This window comes from Protopterus annectens, chromosome 6.part0 (genome assembly GCF_019279795.1).
Source record: "Protopterus annectens isolate FY-2018-M chromosome 6.part0, PAN1.0, whole genome shotgun sequence".
Classification (NCBI taxonomy): Eukaryota; Metazoa; Chordata; order Ceratodontiformes; family Protopteridae; genus Protopterus; species Protopterus annectens.
In genome coordinates this window covers 1,323,676,104-1,323,703,889 of record NC_056737.1, presented here as the reverse complement: position 1 = coordinate 1,323,703,889, position 27,786 = coordinate 1,323,676,104, and the positions used below count along the sequence as shown (strand labels likewise).

At 38.6% G+C, this 27,786-nt stretch overlaps 1 protein-coding gene across 13 annotated transcripts in view; it reads left to right on the top strand.

Moving 5' to 3' along the window:
- Nucleotides 1-27,786, top strand: part of NEB (nebulin) — a 619,289-nt gene that overhangs the window by 54,391 nt on the left and 537,112 nt on the right. For all 13 annotated transcript variants that reach the window (XM_044074886.1, XM_044074893.1, XM_044074887.1 and 10 more), the window contains 6 exons: nt 2,580-2,684; nt 7,483-7,590; nt 16,179-16,295; nt 22,575-22,676; nt 22,802-22,909; nt 22,996-23,100. In XM_044074886.1, coding sequence (XP_043930821.1) covers nt 2,580-2,684; nt 7,483-7,590; nt 16,179-16,295; nt 22,575-22,676; nt 22,802-22,909; nt 22,996-23,100 — 645 coding nt within the window. The remainder of the gene's footprint in view (nt 1-2,579; nt 2,685-7,482; nt 7,591-16,178; nt 16,296-22,574; nt 22,677-22,801; nt 22,910-22,995; nt 23,101-27,786) is intronic.

Here is a 27,786-nt window from a genome sequence, read left to right as displayed (position 1 = left end):
GGTGCTTATTCCCAGTCTGGTGTTGTCAATCATGAACGCCTGCCTCCATGGTGTCCAAACACTACAGTGGGCCAAGACACATTCTCATCCACTCCCCCCAGAGTGGGTGAACCAACATAATCCACTAACTGACACCCTTCTGTCATTGGCTCATCCATAGTCTGAACCATTACCTTTACTTGGGTCATCTGGGTCACACAGCTGTATCCATCAGAGACACAGAGGTGAATTATTCCCCAGTTATTTAATTACATTTTGATAACCATGCAGCTTCCAGTGGACATACAGTTGCCCCTTTTGGGGGAAGGGACGAAACCATAGAAATGTACAACTTTTGATAACATAAATATTCAGGGAATATAATACAGGAAATGTGAAAGAATAAATAATATAGTATGTGTGCTGCATTGTTATCTAAAGAATTGCAAGGAGCTGGGGGATAGCAGGCAGCATATATCACAGATGAATGTTTCATTATTACAGACACTGCAGGACAAAATTGTGTGAACAATATTTCACTGTACTTAAGAAACAAATAGTAACATTACCTGTATTGATAAAAGTTTTTCTAGGCTAGAGGACACGCCATATAACACTAGCCATCACCTTTCATTGCAAAACACAGACAGCTGTTTTGTTTTTCTTTTGTTTGTTTGTTTTGGGGTTTTTTTGAGAAGAAAGGATCTACGGCAGTCTTAAAACTGTAGAAGAATTTGCTTCTGGGAACCTGGTGAGTCATTTCCTCAGTCTACAGCCCAGCTGTTAAGTTCCTGTCATCCCTGTCACCAGTTTTGGTAGTAGCACCTCATACTGCAAACATCAAAAGAACAGAGAAACTGAATGTTCTAGTCTAAACAAAACTTGGTGAAATATAATAACAGCATTATTGGCCCAATGTTATCATAAAGGAAAAGAATGTTATACATAACTAAGTAAATTTGTGTAATATATGACTGATGCTGTTTCAGTCATGCAAATGGGTGATGCAGAACAACTGCTATTCTGCTACTGATTACTTCGCTAAAGTTCTGAAGATAGTGTCTATTATTTAATAATCATTCTAAAGTACAAACTGAAAGTTCATTGTTAGTTAAGAATTACAGTACAGAGAAAGTTTGCTAAGTGGTTACTAACAGGAGGGAACCTACTGTTTCTTATTAAATAAACAAATAAATAAATAAATCTATCTCTCTCTCTCTCTCTCTCTCTTTCTCTCTCTTCTCCCCTTCTGCTTCAGTACATTGTCACTGTCCCTTCAATTCTGTTATTTAAAGTGTGTGAATGAGAAGTTCCTTTCTGAACAGAGAGTGTTTTTGTGTGTAATGTATTAGTTTAGAGCTTTTCTGCTGTGTTTTTGTGTGTAATGTATTATCATGGAGCTTTTCTCCCCGGGCCTCCACTGAAAACGGGCTTTCGGGCCCAGTGGACTTCCCCGGTTATCAAACTGGAAATAAATAAATAAATAAATGAGTAAACCAAGTCAGCTTTTAACTTACTGTTTTTCCTTATGTGTGTTTGGGATGTTTAGAATGTTTAAAATCTTAAGAGACTGATATTCTGTGTAGCCATGTTGACTAGCAGTGGCTTGCTGAAGACCCAAATTTAATGTGATGCTGGACTAATAAGTCAATACATAAACAGTAATGCTTTCCAAGGTAGGCATTATAGGGAATAATTGACTACCCAGAGTTACACCAGGCTGCCAGTGAATGCATTATTTCTGTAGCTGTCAATAATGCAAACCTGAGTTATCATCTATTTACTAATAACAAGTATTTAGATAGTACAGTCAAGATTTAAAAAGATGTATTTCATTAAACAAAGTTAATGTAAAAACAATATCATACATGCTAAAATTTTACTCATAGACTAATCTGCACATCCACAAACATAAAGATGTTATACCACAAATGCATATCCATTTTCTGGTAAAATACTCTTTTAATATGTGATTAAATATATTACCATTTGAGATGGACCTTAGACTCAAGGGAAAATTGTTCCAAAGCTTGTCTGCAGAGTTCAACTGCCATGCATCTCCATTTGTATTTAAGGATTTGGGAATAGGTATGGAACAACCACTAGGGAATCAGTGTTCCCCTGAAGTATGTGTTAGCTTAGTGAGTTGGTCAGTGATACATACTTGGATGTGCAGATCAGTCTATGAGCAAAATTTTAGCTGTACACAAGATAAGCAATGCTCAAAATTTAAACCAGCTTAGGCTGTATACTAAAAGACAATGGTAGATTTTTTCTGTCAATCTGCAATTTCTATTGGATCCTAATTCAAGCTTCTACATTAGTAGTGATTGTAGGTCAGAGAGCAAGTGTGTTGAGTAAAAGATTGCAGAAAGTAAGTACATTGCTACAGTGGTTTGTCTTGCACTTGTGAGAAGGAATGTCCTGCCATTGTAAAGATGTCCTAGTTTTATATTGTTTTTTGTCAGCTTGAAGTTTGCATGGAGGTCAGACTTAAAATTGTTGTCAGTATATTATATATGTCATTAAATGACATTATGACCATTTTAGTTCAATAAACTGCTATGCACATAAGTTAACCATTCTCTTTTTATCTCTAGCTGAAATACCATGAAGATTATAAAAATAAGATTAAAGGCAAGTGGACCCAGACTCCTTGCTATGATGTTATAATTGCAAAAATGAATGCACGAAACCTCAGCACAGTAAGTAAAACAGAACAGTTTAATTTTTTTTTTTGCAAAGACATGTCAGAAATATATCCAACTAGTTTAATATTGATTGTGAAGTTTGTTAAAATCAAGTTATGATCACTAGTAAGGTTTTGACAGTTAGTTGGCACTCCGGTTGTGTGTCAGTTTTAAACAAATGATTTGACTCATTTCTTTTATATTTAGTAACAAAGTAAAGCCAGCAGTTCTTAGGTCCTGTTTACACATAGGGCGCAAGTAAGTTAAATGAGATACATAGTTTTTACTGAGTGTTCTGTTTCCTCACACATCCAGAAAGATATGTAGATGAATTGGCAATCTTCCATCTTGCCTGTAGATGTGCATTCTGTATACAAGATTTTTATGTGCAGTCTATGAGAAACTGGCATCACATCCAGAATTAGTTTCTCTGCCATAAGTTCACCGAATGCTGGGATAAGCTCTGGCTCCTCTATATCCCTAATGCTGATAACAGAGGTATTGGAGAATGGATGAATTAATGACTGAATGGCTGAATGAAAGAATGACTGAATGAATGACAACAAAGATGACAAACTTCAGCAAGTGAATCTAAGTAGCCTTACTAAGGTCAGCAGAATGTCAGAGAGGGAAAACTAACAGCTGGCTGATGTTACAGAAGTAAGTAAAAGCTAAGGTGAAGTAATAAACTAGAGATATATCAGGGTATAGTAGATGTATCAGCCCAGGCCTAGAAAAGTACTTGCAAAGTCAGTAAAAGTGGTATTGAGTTGTTTAGGGAGTCAGTAGTGCAGCTGAGTGGCTGAGCTCCATGGCTTAATGGAAGACAGAGATGGAAGACTGAACCAACTTGGACTGGGAGTTGAATCATTTCCATAACCTAAGTGAAGGGGGATATGAGCACAGAATTTTTGTCAGGAGGAACATAATAACTCCCTCTTTCTGGAGGTGAACTGTTATAAAGTTAAGAGACCAGTCATGTAAAGAGAATGTCACAACCCTTTGTACTAAAGGTCACTGCATCTCAGACAATAACAGCCAGGGCTTTGCCCATCTTCTGGGATGCAAGGTTTTGATTTGATGGATGTAGATGATGAGACACTCTTAGGATGAAAAGCAAACAGTGATTTTCAAACAACACAAGGAGCTGACACATTATTGCAATGCACCCACAGTGTTCACTACAGGCCTCATCTAGTCAAGTAACATGTTCTCACAAAAGAAGGGAATTAATTACTTGTATAATCTATACAGCACTCCAACTGTGCTTGAATGTTTTAAGTGAAGAAATAAGATCAGCTAATTAAAATAAAACAGCATTCATAGAAACCTTCAACCCCAAAATGTGAAATCATGCTCTATAGAAGTATCTTCAGTATTTACTAAAATGTACGGTAGGGAGGCAGATGATAATGAACAGGATTAAGAATCATTGTTATATTGGTGTTGATTCTGGAGTGTAATTAGTTAATTCTGAACAGTCCAGATCCAGGAAAAAATAGTCATAAACAAGGAAAATATCAGTGGGACAAGGAAGGAGTGTGAGTGATTTTGTTGTGCCTTCTCACTGCTTGTACTAAAATAGTCACATTACCAGCCATGGCAGAGTTTGCCCAGACAAACCAACTGATTCAAATGTGAGCATGGCTTACCAGATCAAAACAACGGGAGATCAGCAGAAGTAGCGACTGTCATTGCTGTTGTCCTGTAATTCTTCATTCTGCACCACTGACCCTTACATAAGCCAAGGCAGTGCTATATTTTTTTCTTATACAAGTTATGCTAATTTCAGGCAATGTGTAAAGACAGACAGTTATGTAATCTGAATGAAGAGTTTCCATGTTATTCAGCAGGGGAGAATGTATAGACACCTGGTAATAATTCTTGATGGTGTTTGGGATTTTGTACTATAAGTTGGTACCATAATATTTGTCTCCTGAGACAATTGTCTAATCCTAGCTAATAGTCATTGACAAAGGAAGTCACTAAGAGACTTAACCTGCAGAGCTGTCCTGTTAGCAGTTTGGCATTTAGGAATGAAAGGTTGATACCATTTCTGCTTTTATGTATGCTCTACCAATGCAACAGATTGTCATGGTAGGTACAATGGTCACCACTGTCATGTTAGATCAGGGAGACTAGGTCAATTCTGAAGGTAGTTCTTTAGCTTTTTAAAGAAGCATATGAACTGCATCACAGTATAAAAGGAGTCAATAAGTGCAAGGTTGCTAAAGTGTGTGCAGTGGAAAGGTAAATGCATAGCTGAGCAAAAAAGATTTCACCCCACCACCACAATACACACAGAATAAACCAAGGTCAAATTGTACATTTTGACCAGGACAGAATTTGATCATAAACTCATTACAAAAATATCACATACCTAGACATCATTCAAGTAATTTCATAATTTGTAGCATTTATATATTTTCCAGGCTTCCTCTTTTATGTATGTGATTTTTTTTTTGTTTTGTCTTCCCCAACTGTGTTCACCTTCTGTCGTATATTGGGGGTACAACCTGTGTTTCCTAGAGCTCACTCGTTATCTCCCAGTGAGTCCATTCACAGATCTAGCACCTCACAGCTTAGAAACCCCCCTCTGTGAAATTTCTACAGATACTTAAAGTGATTACTGGGCATCATTCTACCTGCAGAGTTACTAGGAAATCCAGAAATGTTTGTAGAGGAGATATGCCTTTTACTGTATCAGGTTAAAAAAAAATGATTCTGTCTGGTAGTTGTTTACATTGAAAAAAAAGTCTTGGCCCACTACACAGGAGACAAAACTTAATACAGGGGAAATCAAGTAAAGACAAATAAAAGACAAAGAGCCTCTATAAAAATCATTTAATGTCTTGAATGGGATCTACAATATTCATGTACTAATCCTTTGATCTAAAGATGAAGATTTTTTTTCCTTTCTATCGGTAGCATCATCGCTGTTATGTATTATAATTACGTTATCAATTCCAGTTATTCAGCACCTTGGAGAAATTCTTCCACCGCAGTGAAGTTGAGTTTCAAGTAAATGTACATTCATTCACAGTCTGCGCCCAAATATCTCACTCCCGCCTTAGAGGCTATGTGCTGCAATGCTCAAGGTAGTATCACATGAGTCAGTTAAGCTAAATACATTTCTTTTTTTTAATTTATCTTAAAACATTTTGATTTAGGCAGCACAGAGGACAAGACGTTCTTTGTTATAGTGAGAAGCATCACTTAGGTGAGACTACTAGCATCCAAGAAGTTTAACTTTCAACTCACTATAAAAATTTAGTAAAAAACAGCTTAGACTTGGAACCTGGACCTTCTCAGAAACTGAAGGTCTGCTGAAGAGGTTGTAGTTAATGAAGTGTCATAGATGCTGCCTTTATAACCAACCCTCTCCATTTTATTTTAAAGTAGTAATATACAGATGTAGGAAGAGCATAACGCCAGATTCCTAGCTGACAATGTTCAAACGCATTGGAAGATGATATCTGAAACTGTTATCAGATGATACCCATACCTCAATAGAGACATCACTAAAGGAAATGTAGAAAAGAAATCAGAGAATTTTGAAAATGTGAAGTGTGGGAAATACTACAGTATTTACGATTTATTGTAAAAATGTGTACAGTACTACGCCTGCTAAGCAAAAGCCAGAAGTAAAAATTACAATGGATGAAGTACTACAAGAACTGCCAAGAAAGGAGCAGACTTGAGGATAATCACGTCATGTGATTTAAAAGAGGCCAAGTATTATGTAAAAATGTAAGATCTAAGAGTGTCTGCAGTGTAGTCTGACATGCACGCTATCAGTAAAAAAGAAGCCATTACCTTTGTAATGAGTTCTGGTATAGGCACGTTCTAGAATTTTCTGCTCTGCCCTGTCATCCTCATTGATAGGAAGTCCACAAATAATGAGTGTGTGTGTACTCAGAAGGAAAGCAGAATCTGCCTCCAAAATTCTATGTCAAAGAATCAAAAAGTCTGGAAAAGATGAAAAGAAACGTGAATTTCACAGATACTCTAGCATATCTGAAAGAGACAAAGAATGTACTAAGAGAAAGTAGGTTATAGATGAAGATAAATTCAAAAGAAGTGGAGGATTCGTGAAGTTAGTTGCATGACATAAGAGATAAAAGGTCAACAAAATATTTCTTTATAGGAAGTCTTACAGATTGTGTGACTAGCTTATAAATAAAATTGGTGAGGAGTGAAAACAGAATTCATAGCACATAGAATATTAGGAAGAAATAGTGAAAAGTCCCATGTCGAGGACTGATGTATGGGCCATTTAACATAGGGCAAGGCTTGTGGGTATAGCATTTCCTCTTTGTCACTGAAAACAATATTGTTTGTATTTTTTGTATGCTGTATTACACCTAAAAGCATGAATGCCCACAAAGCCAACAGAATTGCCAGTAGTACTTTTTACAGCACTATATCTCACATCTCCCCAAAGATTTTCATTAGGTCATCACTTCCAATATAATCTGCCTTGTTATACCCACACACACTCACTTCAATGTTTGTAGGCCTGACACATTCTTGATTAGAATTATTAACTGACTAAATCCATCATGTGTGCTCACACACTGTCTCAAACATTTTCTCTAAAATATTTTTAATGTCTGTTCTACATTTCCCCATTACCACTAACACTGTTTATGTTTCCATACTGTGTGGCTACCACTCCTCACAAAGTATCCTGGGTAAATCATTGAAAATTTTTTATAGCTTACTGTTTCTTGTCAAGCAATGTTGATAACATGACAGTCTGCTAACGGAAGACTCTAAAATAAATTGTAATGCTGTGGTTGCTATTTTCCAGAAAAAGTACCAGGAAGACTATGAGGCAATGAAAGACCAACTCTACTTTATGCAGACTGAAACTCCAGAGTACAAGGTTAACAAACAAGCAGGACGTGCTCTTAGCCAGGTATTGCAAACAAAAAACAAAATTGTCTATGATTGCCATGTGTGATGTGAGCTCATATTAAGTATTAAAACACACAAGTAGCAAATGTCAAAACAATATTTGATAGATGTGAAAGTCATAGTTGATGACAGTTTATTGATAGTTTTTGCACTCAGTAGTTTGCTTTTTATATGAAAAATGCTTAGGTATAACAATTTTACTACTTTCATAAGTAAATAAATATTTGCAGGGCATGTTTACTTTGTTGTTAATCAGAAGACTCTGCATGCAAACTATTAGTGATACTCAGCAGTGACTACCATGCCAAGTGCTAGCAGGGTAGTAAAACATAATCTTAGTACAACATGCTTCTGTAGTACATCTAGGATGACTTTCGCAGATCCATGTTGGATGCATGGCTCAGTTATATGAGGCTGCCTGAATGATGACAGATTACACAATGAGTTGTCCTGCTGGAAGGTGCTTATCAAATGCAGCTGGTCGATCATTCTCCATCTGACACTGTGTACTGGTGCTAAGAGCAGTCCTATACACCATCAACTTGGTACCTTTTAGATGTCATAGTAAAATTACCTACACATTCTGTCAGGCAGACCTCAAGTAAACTGTAAAAATGAACAACCATGAATCAAACAACTGTGCAGCTGAATGGAACTGATGCATACACACACACATACACACACACACACACACACACACACACACACACACACACACACACACACACACACACACACACACACACACACACACACACACACACACACACACACACACGGTGCAATGCACCTGAGTGTCCCATAAGACTTAATGTGAGTTGTAGTGAAGCATGAGCCCAATACAAGCAATATGCAGATATATCTGTCCACTGCATAAGCTAGGGTGCCTTAGTGCACTTGCATTTTTTTGGCATTTTCTTGGAATTCTGGAAAGAGGCTTCATTTTAGGTGTGCAACTAACATACACTTGCATTGCTGTTAGCCAATCAAATATTTCAGTTTTCTGAGCTGATCTTTTACACATATATACTCTTATAGCTATAGATATAGATATAGATATAGATATAGATATAGATATAGATATAGATATAGATATTAAGGGCTTACTTGCAATCCCAATCTGGGTGCAAAAAAACTTTGAAGACTTCCTGTTCAGTCTGCTGGACTCAGTGCTGTTTTTTTAACTTTAGCTGTACCAAGTGGGCTTCCATATTTAACCATCTATAAACACTTGCACATAAACTTTGAAGCACTGTGTCTGATAAATAAAAGTAATACAACATTCATGTATCCAGAATACTGTTTTAGCATCATTTGACCAGAATTGAGTTTCTTGGCAAAATAAAATAAGTTATAGCATATGTGAATATTTCTTCTGGTAACTTATGAGTTTTATAAGCCTATTCCTGTAATTTCTGCTCATAGCAGATCCATAAATGTACCCAAGGAATTTACTATTTTCCTGAGTGAATCTGGCAGTTTGTTTTGTCCCCCCCCCCCCCCCCAAGTACTTGGTACTGCAAAATGTTGCTTCTAAAATGGGACATGAGGTGATGATGTCACACTCAGGCATTTTTAAATACATTCCAGTTCATCTTTAACTCAGTATGTTTTAATTTTTTTTTCTTTTGTATTATCCAAACCTACCACATTCCCAAGACCTCCAAATTATTCCTTTCTTGGATATTCAACAGATCACCAAGCTCATTTGGATTAGTGTTTAATAAATGAAATATGGAGCTATGCATCAAATTTTAAGTCTGCAATATCTCCAACAAGTAGTCACTTCTGTTTTTGGATTGAATTCTGTCTGCATCTTCATATCACGTCTGGTATGCCAAAGGCCCTGTATGACAAAAAGAATGACATATAAATTAGCTTATTGTGGTTTCTGCGGTGCACCACACAGTATCATTGCTGTGTTGCACACAGTGTCATTACTGGTAATACTGTGTATTATAGTGCTTAGTTTCATAGTTTCATAGTATAGTACTAGGCTATCTGCCCTGGGGCATTTGTAAGCCTAGCCATAGTGATGTGGCTTTTGCCACCCCATGAAATGGTACAAAAATGTACAGAATAAATCTAGAATACTGTGCCTCTGTCTAGTAGTGACACAATGAAGGTCCCTTTATATAATAGAATTAGTTTACTGTGCCCCTGTCTAGCAGTGACACAGATGTGACCCCTGGGGTAAACTTACGACGATCCCATCCACTCATCAAGATTTCTCTTGAAGAGAGTCAGTGAGGGCTTTGCCTAATGAACTGGGATCCTGTTCCAAAGCATGGGAAGCCTCTGGGTTATGAATCTATCCCTCCAGCATGTCCTATTCATACTTGTGCCGAGGATTAAGTCTTTAGCTCTTGTGGTCCTGATGGATTTGGATTTTTTGAGGTGGAGCATGTCCATCAGATCCTGATTGGACATGGCCTTGTACGCCAGGCAGAGATCACCTCTGAGCAGGCGGTATGCTACTGAATAGAGCTGAAGTTTCTTTAGTCTGGCAGAATAAGACATATGTTTGAGACCCTTGATCCTTTTGGTGAGGTACTTTTGTGGGCTCTCCAGCTGTTGCAAGTGCCGGGTGAGGTACATACCAAATGGGGCATTGTACTCAATCATGGGTCTGATGAGGGAGGAATATAGGGGTACAATGACATCCTTGGATCTGGATGTGAATCCCTTCATGATGAGGTGTGCAAGGTAGAATGTTTTTCTAACCACTTTGGCAACGTGGGTGTCAAATGAGAGGTCGCTGTCTACTTGGGTCCCTAGGTCTCCGATTACTTTTCATTGACTCAGTGGGTTGCTGTCTATGTGATAATTTGTGGGTACTTTGTTTTTCCAAAGGGATGACTATACATTTTTTGGCATTTAGTTTAAGGCCGTGACTACGGCACCAGTTGTCCATTTCAGTGAGGCCTTTTTGTAGGATGTGTGTGTCTGCTGGTGTATCGACTATGGCGCCTGGTTTGCAGTCATCTGCGAACTTTGTCAGCCACAGCCCTCCCATGTTTGCTTCAACATCTGAGAAATAAATGCCGAACAAGAGGGGTCCCAGGACAGATCCCTGTGGGACACCACTTGTGACTGGCTTCGAGTCTGACATTGCTCCAGCGATTCTAACCCTATGGGTTCCGTCCCCTAGCCAGCCCGCAACCCATCCAATGACACAAGGGTTTACCTTGAAGCTGTTTAGCCCATCCATGACACCCGAGTGGAGCACTGCGTCGAAGGCCCCAGCCAAGTCCAGGCATGCTGTATGGACCGCCTTGCCCCCATCAACGGCTCTAGCGACTGCCTCGAAAAAGTCAACCAGGTCCAAAAGGCAGGATCCGCCCTTTACAAAGCCGAACTGGGCAGGGTCAAGTGTCTGCAGGTCCCCTATGTCTCTGTTTATGAGTTCCATAATGATTCCCTCCACAGCTTTGCAGACCAGGCCAGCCAAGCCCACTGGGCGGTAGCCTCCAGGGTCCGCAGAGGCACCCCCCCCCCGTGGAGTGGGACCACTGTTGCCGCACGCCAGTGTTCAGGTACGTATCCCGAAGTAAGGCTAAGGTTAAACAGCATCTTCATGTGTGGGTCCAGCTCCTCCCGGAGCCCACATAACACGCACCCCGGGACACCGTCAGGCTCCACCGACGCTGTGTTCTCTGCCCTGTTCAGGGCGGCTCTCACCCGGACACCTGAGATGACAGGGAGACCACACTCAGCCGGGACAAGTATTTCCTCCTTTGGGGGTGAAGGAGGCGAGAAATTTGCACTGAACCTGTCAGCCAGAATGCTAGCAATATCTGTGGGTTCAGTGCATTCCCCGTCGCTGTGAACCAACTCCGAGCACATCTGAGGATCTCCACCCAGGTCCCTAACACAGCCGAAGAAGGCCCTGTGGTCATCCCCAGCGTCCCTAGCGATCCCTCTCTCAAAGCTTGCCTTGGATGTTTCTATGAGAGAACGTAGCTTTCTGCTTTACAACACACCGACAGCCTCCCTCTTGACTGGGCACTGGCTGGGAGATTTCTGACTGTAAGTCTGTGTCTGTGTCTAGTCCTCGAATAAAATGCTCAGACAAACTATTTGGCAATCAGCATACAGGTTACAGACTACCAGATGCTGCAAAGCAAACCAGCTGCATTTCTGGTATCAGGAGAATGCTTCCCTCAGGTATGAGGGCATCCCACATTCTGAAATTCCTCTTCTTTATATTTCTGCAAATGCTGAACAGCAGTGACTATGAAATCAATGCCCAGTTTCAAGATGTCCAAATCATAGAGGTATAGCATAATGTCACCTGGCTTGTACTCAGATCCAAGTAACAGATTCTGAAATTATCAAAAACTATTAGGTTTAATCAAGTACCAGCACAAGAATTGGATAATATGTAGCAAACATATCAAAATGGATACACAGCAATATGTCAGTCACTCCATACTGCTGCATATACCACAGTGATATGTCAGTCACCCCATACTGCTGCATATACCACAGTGATATGTCAGTCATCCCCATGATGCTGCATACACCACAGTGATACATCAATCACCCAAAATACTGCTGCATATACCACAGTGATATGTCAGTCATCCCCATGATGCTGCATATACCACAACGATGTGTCAGTCACCCCATACTGTTGCACATACCACAGTGATATGTCAGTCATCCCCATGATGCTACATATACCACAGTAATATGTCAATCACCTCATACTGCAGTATATACCACAGTGATATGTCAGTCATGCCCATGATGCTGCATATACCACAGTGATATGTCAATCACCCCATACTGTTGCATATACCACAGTGATATATCAGTCATCCCCATGATGCTGCATATACCACAACAATATGTCAATCATCCCATACTGCTGCACATACCACAGTGATATGTCAATCAGCCCATACTGCTGCATATACCACAGTGATATGTCAGTCATCCCCATACTGCTGCATATACCACAGTGATATGTCAGTCATCCCCATGGTGCTGCATATACCACAGTGATGTCAGTCACCCCATATTGCTGCATATACCACAGTGATATGTCAGTCATCCCCATACTGCTGCATATACCACAGTGATATGTCAGTCATCCCCATGTTGCTACATATACCACAATGATGTCAGTCACCCCATACTGCTGCATATACTACAGTGATATGTCAGTCACCCCATACTGCTGCATATACCACAGTGATATGTCATTCACCCCATACTGCTGCATATTACCACAGTGATATGCCAGTCACCCCATACTGCTGCATATACCACAGTGATATGTCAGTCACCCCCATGATGCTGCATATACCACAGTGATATGTCAGTCATCTCCATGATGCTGCGTATACCACAACAATATGTCAATCACCCCGTACTGCTGCATATACCAAAGTGATATGTCAGTCATCTCCATGATGATGCTACATATACCAAAGCAATATGTCAGTCATTCCCATCCTGCTGCGTATACCTCAGCAATATGTCAGTCACCCCACATGATGCAGCATATACCACAGCAATATGTCAATCAGCTCCATTTTCTCAATAACTGGTTATATTGACTTCCTACCTTCAACCCTTCCTATAAAGCTTTGATCTGTAGAAGAAGCATAATTGTATTTTTTCAATTTGACCTGTACATCTGATTAGGCCTGCTATATTTCTGAGAAATATATTCTCAGGGATTCAAAACGAACTGGGCTACAGTAAAAAGGACCTGATTCCTCAGGTCCCACAGTGCATAGATTTGCAATTCAGAGCCAAATTAGCTGCAATGTAGAAAAACCTCATTATCATCTAATTTGCATGTCTCTGAATCACTGTTAACTACTGTGAGTGCAAATCAGCACTTCACATAGTAGTTAACATTATTGGCTTATGCATCATATTAGCACAAGCACCCCCCCCCCCCATTCACACTAATACACACATACACACACACACACACACACACACATACACACACACACACACACACACACACATTAAAACACACACACACAAACATACGTAAACAGAGTAACACACATACACACACACACACACACACACACACACACAAACACACATACATTAAAACACACACACACACACACACACACACACACACACACACACACACACACACACACACACACACACACACACACACACACAGAAACACACACACACACACACACACACACACACACACACACACACACACACACACACACACACACACACACACACAGAGTAAAACATACACACACACTCACATACCCCTACTTGTCCCAGTGTTTTTTTTTCTGCCCTAGTAAAACACAGATGATTACAATCAATAATGGCAGACATTCACATTTTGTACTTTCTGTTGTGCAGAAACTGCATCAAATTGCTATTTCTCTGTTAACATTCTAAGTGACATGGAGTCACACTTCAAAATTCCTCATGGTGTCATCATCTAGTCTTCCTCTACACCTTGTCCTGAAGCCTCCCCCCACATGGATACACTCCCATCTAACTCTGCTGTTCCTGATTTTACAGAATGCTCCTCTTATTGCCTCTCATTGATAAACCTCTCGGCTATTCATATGTTTGCAGAATATAAAGATTTTCATTCCACAGTTTTCCTCTGTTCTTCAGAAACATATTTTTTCTGGCAAACCATTGAGGTTTGCAGTGTGTACATAAATGACAGCCATACGAGTTTCAGACTTTATATTTTTAAGTAAATGAATGCTAATGCAAAATCTATTACTCTTGCAACCTTCTAAAGGTATACAAGGAATCCATCCCTCATTGTCTTTGCTCCCCCCCCCATTCTCTTTGGCTTTGTCCAAATTTACTGCACTACAAGTTTTGGAAGTATGTTTATAGGTGCTCTGTCCCTTTCCCTCGTAACTCATGAACTGCCTCAGTACCTGAATACTGCATGACATCCTTATCAAATGGAAAGAAAACCCTTACTAAACTAAATGAGGGTTAATGGTGCAATTTCATGTGTCAGGTTTGCAGGGTTTGAAGCATCTTCCCCTCCTTTTAATTTTTTTTTCTAAGTTTCATTTTTATAGCACATTTTCCCTGGTGACTAATGAGGCACATATAGCTACTATCCTTGGTGGAAGGGTTCAGGGATTGAATCTGTTTAGGGCTTTTATGGCATGCTATTTATAGTATCCTTATGTCTAGTTGTTCCCGAACAAATGTTATCTTTCTTTGTTGCAAAAAATTGCCTTTACAGCAGCTATATAGAGTATCCTTGGAGACTAGTGTTACCGACCCATGTTATCTTTAAGTGGCTTTCAGGCATGATATTAGGGAAATATCCCTGGTATCTGGTGCCCCCCCCCCCCAGATCCATGTCAGCTTTAATTTTTTTTCTAAGTGCCTTCCAGACACGTTACTGAAATTATCCTTGGTGGCTAGTGTTCACCCGTGAGCATGTCTTGTGTAAGTGCTGTTAAGGCACCGTAGTGTACAGTTGTCCCTGGTGGCTAGTGTTCACCCACTGAGTGACGTCTGTGTTAAATGCCCTTAAGGCATGATGTTAAGTATTGTCCCTAGTGGCTAGTGTTCCTCACCTGACCCTCGGTGTCATTAAGGCATGAGATAAAATAGTTGTCCCTGGTGTCCTGTGCCCCCCTGATCAAAATTATTTTATGCCCTATTAAGGCATGAGACAGAAGAGTTATACATTGTGCTTAGTGGTTCTCCTGCCCCTATGGGGTATTAAGGCACAGTAAGTTAAAGTTATCCCTGGTGGTAAGTATTCACCCCCAACTCAATGTTGCAGGCTTTGATCATTATTCTAGGGAAGCGTTGAAGTATGACAGCCATCCGAGCCCACCCACACATGCATACGTTCACATATTCATGAATATATGCATAAACCGCCTGAAGGTTTCAGTTTTCACAAACCAACGTAGCCTGCCATTGTTCTTTCACCAGGAGTATTTTCAGACACTGTCTACTCTGACAGAAACATTTTTTTAATAATCTGTATAGATGTCTTCAGCAGTAACAAAGTCTGCATATTTGAGCAAACATGCATTGTACTTTCGATAAACAAACACGCATTGTGATTCCAATAAACAAACACGCATTGTGCTTTCAATAAACAAACATGCATTGTGCTTTCAATAAACAAACATGCATTGTGATTCCAATAAACAAACACCCATTGTGCTTTCAATAAACAAACATGCATCATGCTTCCAATAAACAAACACGCATTGTGCTGTCAAAAAATAATACATGCATTGTGCTTCCAATAAACAAACATGCATTGTGCTTACAATAAAAAAAACGCATTGTGTTTTCAATAAAAAAACATGCATTGTGCTTCCAATAAACAAACATGCATTGTGCTTCCAATAAACAAACACACATTGTGCTTCCAATAAACAAACACACATTGTGCTTCCAATAAACAAACACACATTGTACTTTCAGTAAGCAGAATGTTAATGTTTAATTAAATGTCACCTATACTGGTAGACAGAAGACTGTTGATTGTATCGCTCCAAAGCACTGTCTCTGATGCTAATTTCTACATGTTTTTACTTTAAAATGTTTAAGACCATATTTCCCAATCTCTTTCAGGTGCAGTATAAGAAAGACTTTGAAAAGAATAAAGCCACTGCAGATTATAATGTCCTACCTGCTACAGAGAACCCTCTACTGCGTCATTTGAAAGCAGTTGGAACAGCATTGAGTGATGTAGGTATTAATTATAAATTGCCATCTGCGTGTATAGTGTACATATATATTACACATACAGCTTACATGTCAACATGTTTGTGCATTAGTGCATTATATATAAATGTGTGTGTGTGTGTGTGTGTGTGTGTGTGTGTGTGTGTGTGTGTGTGTGTGTGTGTGTGTGTGTGTGTGTGTGTGTGTCTATACACGTGTAATTTCTACATTTTATAACCACATACCTGACAGATAACTGCATTGTTGAATACTTTTACTCCCTGTTAAGTTTGAACAAAGAAATGTTGACTCTACTATTAAAGTATTTCAACCAGCCTCTGTGTATTATGCATTACTGCTGTTAAGTATGACACTGCTAAGTGTGATACGACACACATTGATCAGTACCACCTAAGCAGAATTTTATGTACCAAAATTTAATGGGTTACATCAATGAAACACTCAAAGACCTGATCACCACATATGTTTGAAATAGAAACAAACATCTGCATGAGAAATTTAGTAATAAACCAATACAATTAATAAACGTTATCACTCTGTAACAGTAAGGAAAAGCATCACCACAATTATAAATATGTGCCCACAACCCGTAATACAGAGAATATGATCAAGTCTCTGGTTTTAAAAGTGTTTTGTATCTTCCAGAAATTGTGTCAAGAAATTCACTTTTAGATTTTTGCTTTAAAGGTGAATTGATTGACATCAGTTTGAGAACATGCAGCAACTGGTTATGATCTGAGACCCAAGTCATGGTATTTTGCAGCATGTTGAATTTTGCCTTTTAGGAGTAAAATGCTGTCATTTAGTGATCCACTACTATGGGTTGTGAGAATTGGAATGGACAAAAAATGGGCTAAATCATGTGAAGTGTGACTGATTGTAGTCGTTGACAAAATGCACTTTTATATTGTATTTTGGTGTGTGTGTGTGTGTGTGTGTGTGTGTGTGTGTGTGTGTGTGTGTGTGTGTGTGTGTGTGTGTGTGTGTGTGTTGTGTTTCTGTCAGGGCTAGGTGCATTATAAGTTTGTATCATTTTATTTGATTAGAAAGGTAGTTGTTTCTTTATTTTCATCTTTTTAACAATATGACCCTTTACTACCTTTGTAACAGCAAGGTCCCTACCTAAAAACTTAACTATATAAGTTATTTATTGTGAAGTTCTTATGTATGAATTCAGTATTATAAGGTCATAACTGACTGTGGGTTTTGCGGTGGTGGTGCTGCGGTAGCATTGTCGCCTCACAGTAAGACATTGTCCTGTTTGATTCTCAGCTAAAGCTTCTTCTGTATGGAGACATGCGTGAATGGGCGTACCTTCGTTGGAGGTTGTGCGTCAGGACTGGCAAGTCGGTACATAAAAATCAAGTGGCAATCATTAGCGGGCCGGAGTTCCGCTGTGGCGACCCCTAACCGGGAAAAGCCAAAAGATACAACAAGGTCATAACTGACTGTGGTCACAGTGCCTGATGTATTACAAAATGATTGTACTGGAAATATAAAATTTCATAATTATTAATATGAAAAGTCAAATGGGAATTTAAAAAGAATCTTATGATTAAGAAGACAGCGTATTCAATTTTTAACATGAGAAGAGACTGATTGATAGAAGTGAAAAATGCACTGTGTTCATTATATCTGGAATTATTAGTTTTGGTTAATAGACATAGCTCTAGTATTCTGTTAGTAATTCAGCTCCCAATTCAAATGAAATAACCTTAGAAGTAATAGACAGTAAGAGATCACCAAGATAACAACTGAAGCAGCTCCATCTGTGCTTTTCAAAATAAAGACGTACTTTACTTTATATTATAGGGACAAAAGCCCGCAAAAAAATGCTTCCTTAGCTAAGCCATTTACAGACATTTAGACTTTTGTTTAAAAAGACATTTAGGGAGGAAACATGCCAGAAAAGAAGCATTTGCTGTAGTGTCTGCTACCTATACCTAAGGGTGGACCAAGTACTATCACCGTAAATATCTAAATTATGGGATTAAAATATAAGTTTTCCTTATAAAGGATGAAACTGGAAGTTTTTAAAGTTAGATATAAATCAGTACAATATTGTTACACATATATCATGATTGATCAGTCTGGTTTTCTCTTTGAGTATGTTATATTATTAGGACTGGATGCTGGCATACCTGTGAATGTAGTTTATTCAAGGACAGCTGACTATAGTAGGTGCTATGCTATAGGCACAATGAAAAAAGACTGTTAACAAATCATGTTTCTCTATGTTTTATTTGAAAAAAAATTCAACTCGCCCTTTGTGGGGTCATAGAACTCTGTACATGCTACAATGTGTATGGCAGTGTGCCAGTTTCTATTAAAGAAGAAAAAGCATCTTACTCAGCAGGGCTCCTTAGAAAAGAGGCAAACAGTTAAACCAATTTGAGTATGCAAAAGTAATGATTTATTTAGAGCAAATTCATTGCATCTAATGATCAGCAAAACACTGTGTGTGTGTGTGTGTGTGTGTGTGTGTGTGTGTGTGTGTGTGTGTGTGTGTGTGTGCGTGTGTGTGTGTGTGTGTGTGTGTGTGTGTGTGTGTGTGTGTAAGGGACTGCAGTCAGTTGCATTATATGTATCTGATAGCAGTGAGCTGAAATATATTCCTATGGTTATATTTATTTATTCACTCAGTTACAATCAGACTGAGGGGTTTACAGTCAATAAAGTAGCTATACTTATTAGGCATCTCTTTGTGTAGAGTAAGGTTTCAATATTACTGTAGTCATTTATTTAGTTATTCATTGGACCATAATTGGATGTCTAATGTGTACACATTCATTAAAGTAGCTGTAGTTGTTGGCATTTCTGTCTGTATGGAAGGATGCAATGGGCCACAATGTGTGCATTTGATAGAAACAAGCTGAAGTAAAATACAATGGTCATTATATATGTATTTATTCATTCATTCATTTGATCAGAATCAGACATCTGAGTAGTACACATTTAAAGTGACTGCATTTGGTAGGCAAAGACCCAGTCTATGGATGAAACCTTGTTATCCTTTGATCATATTTACACAATGATTAATCTGACTTAGCAGGGCTGGTGTGCATTTTTTTATTTGATCAAAATATGAGCTTTATAAAGTTAATACACTGGCTACACTGAGTGGTGAGGCCGCCTGTGGATGAAAATGACCCTACCTATTGTCTGATAGCAGTTAAACAGTTGTTAACCTGTCATAATGTAGTTTCATCCCATTCCAGTTAGCCCTACCATTCATTTATTAACTTCAGCTCCCATTACTATGAAGTCACCGGGCACCACTGAGTTTATCTGAATTTGGCGAAATCAATCAGTACCATTTGATATCTTAGATATTCTGTGTAACCAAGGCATTTGTAGCAACATTGTGAAATGGATGTGGGGCTGGATGAAGAATAGGATGCCCAGAGCTAAGCTAGATGATATATTTTCTGAACAGATAAACATGAAGAGAATGGTCTCACAGTACTCATTACATGCCAATCTCTCCGTTGGTATATTTTTCACAGATACTAAAGCTAATGATAGTTTACAGTAAAGTGAATTTGTAGTTACTTGTAAGACAGTATGCATTGTATGATGTAATGGCAATATTAATAGGTTCCATATATACCTGGAAAATAAATATTTTAATGAGTTGATAATCTAAACTTCAGAGTTAATGAAATACAATTATACAATTTAGTAGGACAAGCCTAAACTATACTAATATGTTGGTGGTACAGCCTCATAACAATGAATTTAGTATTAAAAGCACTGGAACAAAAGTTACTACTAAAATTAATATTAACTGCCCTATGAAACATGAGCACTTCATATCTAAAAGACTCCCAAGTCTAGAGAATAAACTCCCCCTCTCGATTAAACTAAGCTCCTCAATGCATATCTACAAGAAGGAAATGGATATTTCCATGGTTACTCATAGGTTCCAATATGGAGTCAGGATATCAAGCTTCTTGATGACAAAAAGCCCTTGAGTTTGTTCACTAGGCCTATGGGCCTATAAATCTATGCATTTCATCCATATTCCTGAAGTGTTTGGGGGTTGTTCATCTGATTTGAAATCTAACAAGCAGCATATCAGAAAACGTAATGGTGTCACCATTTAGTTCCTTTATCACACCTATAGCACTCTGTGCACATTGTAAAAATCACAAGAAAAGGAGGAGGTACATATGTAGATATGGGTGCCTGACAGAAAGTCAGCAGACCAAAATGTCAAACTCTCTAAACATCAAGGCCAGAAAGACAAATACTGACTTTATTGAGCATTCAGAACAACAAAATCCAGAAGAACGAGAAGTTGTGGCAGCAGGCAACAAATGTGAGTCGAAAGCTACCTGGGTGATAATCCCTAGGGTAGGGGAATATGCCCTACCTCTGGGTAGGAGAATATCCCCTTTCCATGGGGATACTGCAATATAGGAGCTAGTACATATAATTAGCAAGGAGTGTAGGAGGCTTTCCACCCCTGCAAAAATGTTGTTACAAGGACTTGGTTTTCTTTAGTTTAGTGCAGCAAAGATATTGTTTTGCCTGCCGTCATAACGTCTGGGATTCTCTGCTCTGACTGCTCAAACAAATTTCCAGTCTCAATGTTTAGGGAGTTGACATAGTGGTGCAGTAACTTTCTAACATAGATCTACAGATATATATCACAAGGAATACCAAGGACTGTACTGTATTGGAACATAGTTTGATGAACATAAATATTTAAAAGGTACATATGATTATATGGGTGATAATAAATGTAAACGTGCCATTACAGCATGCAAGATACTAGATGATCAATACATCCCAAGCCTGTCATTAATGCTATGAATCTATAAATCCATGACATTATTGACCTCAAGTTCAGTAATAAGGAACCTACATGACATATGCGGCCCATGCCCTTTTGATAGAATGCCATTGTGTTAACAAGCAAGCTTACCCCTTGTCATCTAGCTGCTACTATTCATCATATAGTAGAAACCAAGCAACAAGTAGACAGTTGGCTACATGCAGTAATGGGAACCATGAGAGTGGCATCTTCTTAGTACTATCAAAGAACAGAGGCATTGAAAGGGATAGCCTTCTTCAAACAGACAGAAATATGAAATGTAATAATTTAATATGGCCACCCCAAAACTGTCAAACACACACACACACACACACACACACACACACACACACACATATACACACACACGCACACATAAGCACCCCCCCATATGCAGACACACAGACACATGTGCTCATACATATGCACATGCATATCTGCATACACACACATACACTCACATGCACATGAATAATTTCACACATACACATCCATATGCAAATATGAATAGTCGTGATCTCTGCCTAACATATAAAGCTATGTCAAACCCAGAGCTGTTGCACATGCTACACCTAATGAAATCCCAATCCCTCCGAGCTACACGCTCTAGGGACCTAAACCTTGTCACCACAATAAATAGGACATGCTGGAGGGATAGATTCCTGTCCCAGAGACTTCCCATACTCTGGAACAGGCTACCCATGTATGTCAAGCAAAGTTCTTCATTAGCACTCTTCAAGAAAAATCTTGATGAGTAGATGGGAAATAGAAAATACACCCCGGGGATCACTTCTGTGTCTCTGCTCAACAGTGGCACAGGAAAATAGCTTTCTTGGGTGGTGTAAGCCAGTGAACCTTGTTGGCTAGGTTTGCGTAGGCCCTTGGGCCATAGCCTAGTACCTACCTATGAACCTATGAACCTATACATGCACATGCATACATGCACACATGCAGATCTATATGCACACATGAATTTGCATGCTCACACAGATACTCACATATGTTCTTGAAGTTGAAAAAATGTTTCTAGCTTTTCTCATAGGTCCTTTTCACACTAAGAATAGCTCATTTTCCTCTCCCAGGTAGGAGTTATTGCCTGACACATCATTGCACTCAACACCTGCCTCACCCCTGAGCATCCCTCCAGCAACTAAATCTAGTCCAATCTGAGCTACTGGCATTGCAGCTGGAAATACAGGTACAACATCAGGGGCTGAACTGAAAGTTCTGATGCCAAAAGAGTTGAAACCATAACCTTCAGTAGAACTCTGTTCAAGCATTTATAAGAAATAAAAACTGAAGCATGTATTATTATGTTCCAGCCATTTCGGATCATCTTAACCTATGAACATGAAAAGTGTTCATATACTTCTAGCAGGTGAATCAGGCTAGAAATGGTTTATTTTAAGAAATGCCAGTTATAGAATGCATTTATTTGCTTTTTTTTCTATTCTTTCTTACAGAAACAATACAAGCAAAATTATGAAAAAGCAAGAGGAACAAGCATTAATTACTGTATTACTCCAAAATTCCAAATCGATAAAGTGCTTTCAAACTTCACAGATGTAAGTAATGATTTAAATATAAGTGATTAAAATGCATGCATTTATACATGTCACCATTTGATTTTCTGTATATTTTTACACAATTTATGTTTATTTCATAGTTCTAATGAGCTATTATTTTACAGATGCGGTATAAAACGGATTATGAAGATAGAATTAAAGGGCATTATATAGGCAGCTTTGAAGATCCATACATGAGGCATTGTATGAAAGTTGCAGATATAAAGAGTGACGTAAGAATGAAATAATTTTACTATTACAGTTGCAATTGTTACATTAGGGACAGGCACTCTTACTAACCACCTTTCATTTTTTCCAGAGAAATTATAAAGCTGACTATGAAGAGGATAAGACCAAATGCTACTTCCCTCAGACCGTTACCCCAGAATACGAAGCCATAAAGAAATCATACCAGTGTAAAGATGTAAGTGTTTGAAATATTTGTCTATGTTTAGTTCAGTAATGTAATACTTTCGGATTTTGTATCCTTGAGTTGGCTCAGAGATGAAGAATATGATCATGTCTGACACCTAGTGGTCAAATTTAGCAACTACTTCTGGCAAGTTGTAAAATGTTAGCTCAAACTCATCTGCTAGGAAACTTCACCTGGTGCAGTGTAATACATATTTAAATAATCTCTTTGTTTCTCTGTCAAAAAATGCTGTTTACTAGTTTACAGTTTACTAATCTATATTTAGTTAAGGAAAAGAGAACTTACTTTTTCAGTTTTAGTCTCTGTCTTCAGCTGAGTAAGAATTTCAGACTCAGGTGCTAAGCTTACTGCAATCTTCAAGGAAACAAGTTTTTAGTTGACTGTTCTTATGAAGTATTTTTAGTATATGTATGAGGTAGCAGAACAGCCCAAGCAAAAGTATTTTTAGTATATGTGTGTGGTAGCATAACAGCCCAAGCAAAAGTAGGTGCTGTAGAAGTCATAGTTAGAATTACACCATTAAAGCTTATTTATTTATTTATTTGTTTGTTTGTTTATTTATTTATTTATTTATCCTTTGTCGATCCAGTTATGATATGGCTGTTACACTGTCCATGTTTTGTTTCTAAGTTATATCACCCCTACTTTGATATTCTGTGCTATCAAATATGAATATTTAGGTGCATTGAGTCTAACAGCACCCAGCTGATAGAAGGGCAAATTACTGAGTACATTTAAAGGTGCACAATAAAGAAAAAATCCATACCAGTTACAAAATATTTTAGTTTAGATAGCCCAGCTATCAACCATGTCCTACTATCTTTGGAGTATCCTTTGTCTCACCGGCGTGGTACATGAAGATGATGGCAGCCTTCTAAAATAGTGCCAGAGTTTTTGTCTGTAGTGCTGATACCTCTGTTTGGAAGAAAGCATCAGATATCAGGGACATTTGGGTGGAAGTGGTGGAGGATGGGATAGAAGACTGACCATTTAGTTCATAGCCGTCCTTTGTAAGAAGGGCAGTGAGGGAGCAACCAGCATGTAGCTGACCTCTGGAGAAGTTAGGGAGTGTCACTTGTCAGTGTTTATCATCTGAGACAGCATGCCAGGTAGCAATTATACATACTTCTGCATTATTACGTTCTACTCTTCCTTTTTAAATTCCCATTAGTGCTTAATGACAATAGTTGTGGTTACCCTTTCGGTAACTTTCATTTCCTAGCAGTGTAATGAAGTTCTTTGGAGGGCAGCCATATTCTTGAATACAATATCAGCAAACCTGTCATGGGAATTTGGGTAAAAAGGCTTCTTCCTCACAGTTCACATGATGGAGAGTTCACATTTAGCATCCAGTTATTGTCTCTGTGAGGTTTATATATTCTTCCCACGTCCAGTTCTTCTTTTGTTCTTTCCACCTGAGTATTTCAGTTTAATTTTGCCCACCCCAAACAAATATAATAGTTGGCTACTATAAGTAGTCCATTTGATACTATAAGTTGCTCATATATATAACTCTCAACCTTATGACTTAGGTTAAGCAAAGAAAGTGTCTATATTAGATACGATCACTTATCCTGTTAACAGATGATTAAATTAAGCTAAATAGAAATTATGGCCTCAAACTGGGGTAAGGCAAAGTAGTTGTGAGTTGAAAATGTCCAAGAATCAAATGATTGCATGTTAGGGACTGATGGCTATCAAGGGAAATCAGAAAAAAAGGCAAGCAGGTATACAAAGAACAGGGAATCGATCCAAAACAGAAATTAATAAAAGTTTCTTTTTTTTTTAGTCTCCCAAGCAACCCAGTCATCTCCAGACTGCCAGGTCTGCATTATGACATTGACAAGGGAAGGGCAAGTGATTCATAAAAGAGTTGTGTAATTTAGTTTTGCCCCATCAATATAAAGAATCTAACCCAGTGATAACCATAAATCCAGGGCTGTGCCCTTATAATCTCTGTGACCCACTGGAAGAGCTGGAAAAGCTGAAAGCTTTTTTTGTAACCAGCCTTACATGGGAAAACAGCTGTAAATTAGCAGGATAGTGAGACCTAAACTAATCTGTTCATGATCATTTCCCCAAAAGTCCGAAATGTCAAAGTCAGTACAAGATTCTGTACATCATCATCATCATCACTGGTGCTTAAACAGAGATGGGGCTTATGTAGAAAAGTAATTAATGCAAGAAATGTAATGCAAAATAAGCAGGAGGAAGATTATGGCATTGTGGCACAGCTGCTGTGAGCCGCATCTTCTGGTCATAACATTTATTCTCACAGTCTCTATCCCTGCATATGGTGTGACTCTGAGCAAGTGACTTCACTGGACTGTATTCCCAGGCAGTGTTCCATAAAAAAAGTGCATATGCCTAGTTTGTATGTCCAGCTAACAAATGAATAAAAACAGAGGGAAGGTGATAAGGAAGGAGATGAGAAGAGTAAAAGGACAAGAAAAAATAAGGCAGTCCGTTAAAAGAAAAATCTTGAAATAGCGAGAGCAGCAATAAAGATGCAATAAAAACTAAACAGTAAAAGGAAGAAGGACTAGATTAGAGTAATGAATGCTGAAGGGAGTCAACAGCAGCTGCAGAGTGAGGCAATAAAAATATTCATCAGTGTGGTAGAACAGTAGATGGTACTAAACCCCTTCTAATAGAGCATGCACTGGAAAACAGAATGCTTTTCAGAATTGCAGAGACACAAGAGGAGCGGCATTAGGTTACAGGTGAAAGAGTACAGAATTATTCAACACTGCAGGTAATACAGTAGGAATTTCAGCTGCCTAAACTAAGAGAAGGAAAAGCAGAAAATGGAATGAAAGGAACGTGGCTCTGGCAAGCAGTAAGAACAAACTGTCCAAAAGTATAAGAGAAAAGGGAATGCATCTAGCAAGGAGACGAAGATATATGAGGTACATCATTAATGATATTGATATGATCCAGGCGTAGCACGACTGAGTTTTTATAACTTAAAAGATCAAAAGAAAGTACAGGGCACCTGGACTCATCATAGCCAAGGGGATTATGAAGGGATGAAACTGCTCATGAAGGGAGAATAATTAAAAAAGGGACTAGATTGTTTTGTTAAAGGCTGCATGGGTGAATGTCTCGAAATGTTAATTCCTGCATGATTATTTATTTCTGTGGGTCTGCAGCTATTTTGATACTGTAGAACACTTGAAGAATGTACTTAAATCACATTGAATATTGTCAAACTTCTCCAGATAGTGTTGACATAGATTGAGAAGTCCCTGAAGCTGTTTAGCTAGTTCCCAAGATAACTAAAGTCTGGGACCACCATGAAATCTTGCTGCCCAAACTACAGAGAAGATTGCATGGTACAATAATAAGTTTTTTTTTTCTGGGCCCAGAAGTGGCACAAGTTTTGGGGCAACTCATTATCACAAAACCAGTGCCAAATGTTAACAAAAATACTGACAGAACTTGGCCATGAACTTTATTGGTGATGGGACCATGGCCTACCTAAAGTTTAGTAAAGCCATGTTATTTTTATTCATTTGTTAGGTAAGCCCACAAGTATCCATTTTCAGGGGCAGGTCATGGGCACTGTCTAGTTAAGTAACTTCCTCATAGTCACATAGTAAGCAAACAGAGGTGAAATAATTTAGGCCTTGTACCATGGACAGTTTGCTAATAGCTCAGAGCCTTAATCCTGCATAGCAAATGCCATAAAAGTTAAATCCTTTGACTGGGACTTAATCACAGGAACTTTAGTAATCCTTACTGATGTCACTACCTCTGTACCATTAAGAAGTCCCTTTGCTTATATTCCACATGATTTGTGAAAACCAGGAGGTACTTTAAGGAATGTTTCTTGGTAAGGGGAGAGTGAGTGAGAAGGAATAGGATTATTAATGAACAAAGCTCATTGTCTGAAAACCAGAATAACTGGTTGGACCACCACAGGAATTAAACAGTCACCAGTCCTGCTTCCATGTTTCAATATGTGACATTTCTAAGTGTGAGATTAGAAAGTTTGCTTCTGTCTCTCTCTCTCTCTCCCCCTCTCTCTATCTATCTTTCTTTCTGTCTCTCTGTCTCTGGTACTGGATCAGGGCTAAATGACTAGGTGCAGTGGAATGATACAGAATGTGGGACCAGTTACAGAGCATAAACAATACAAAAAGACTGCATTCTGGGTATGATAATCCTTGCCGAGATCCTACTGTTCATCAAACTACACTAACACTAGGGAAAAATAATAGATTAAGACCTATAGGTGCACCGACAATTTAACAAAGTTGTATATAAATTAAGTTGTATAATGAGAAGGCACAGAGAGAGGGGTCACCTGCAGAGCAAGGTGATCATGATAATAAAACTATGCAAACATTATGATACATCTGGTAATCTAGCTTGCATTTCTGAATGTTCATAGACCTGCCTTGTGACAGTTCTAAAAAGGCATTAATAATATTGTGTGGCCTTTCCCAAAGGATATATGAAGACACACTTAGCAATTTCAGTTACTGTGTAATGCAGGAGACATACATTAAATATACAATATATCCACAACACACATATAGCTAGTGGTCTGAAAGGAAATACCTTGTGTGATACAGCACTGATGGAGAGGTTTGTGGGTCCTGCAGTGCACTGTGAGGCAATGATACAGTATAATTTATCAAAGGCTTTCAAGAATGCCCAAGAGACAGATTG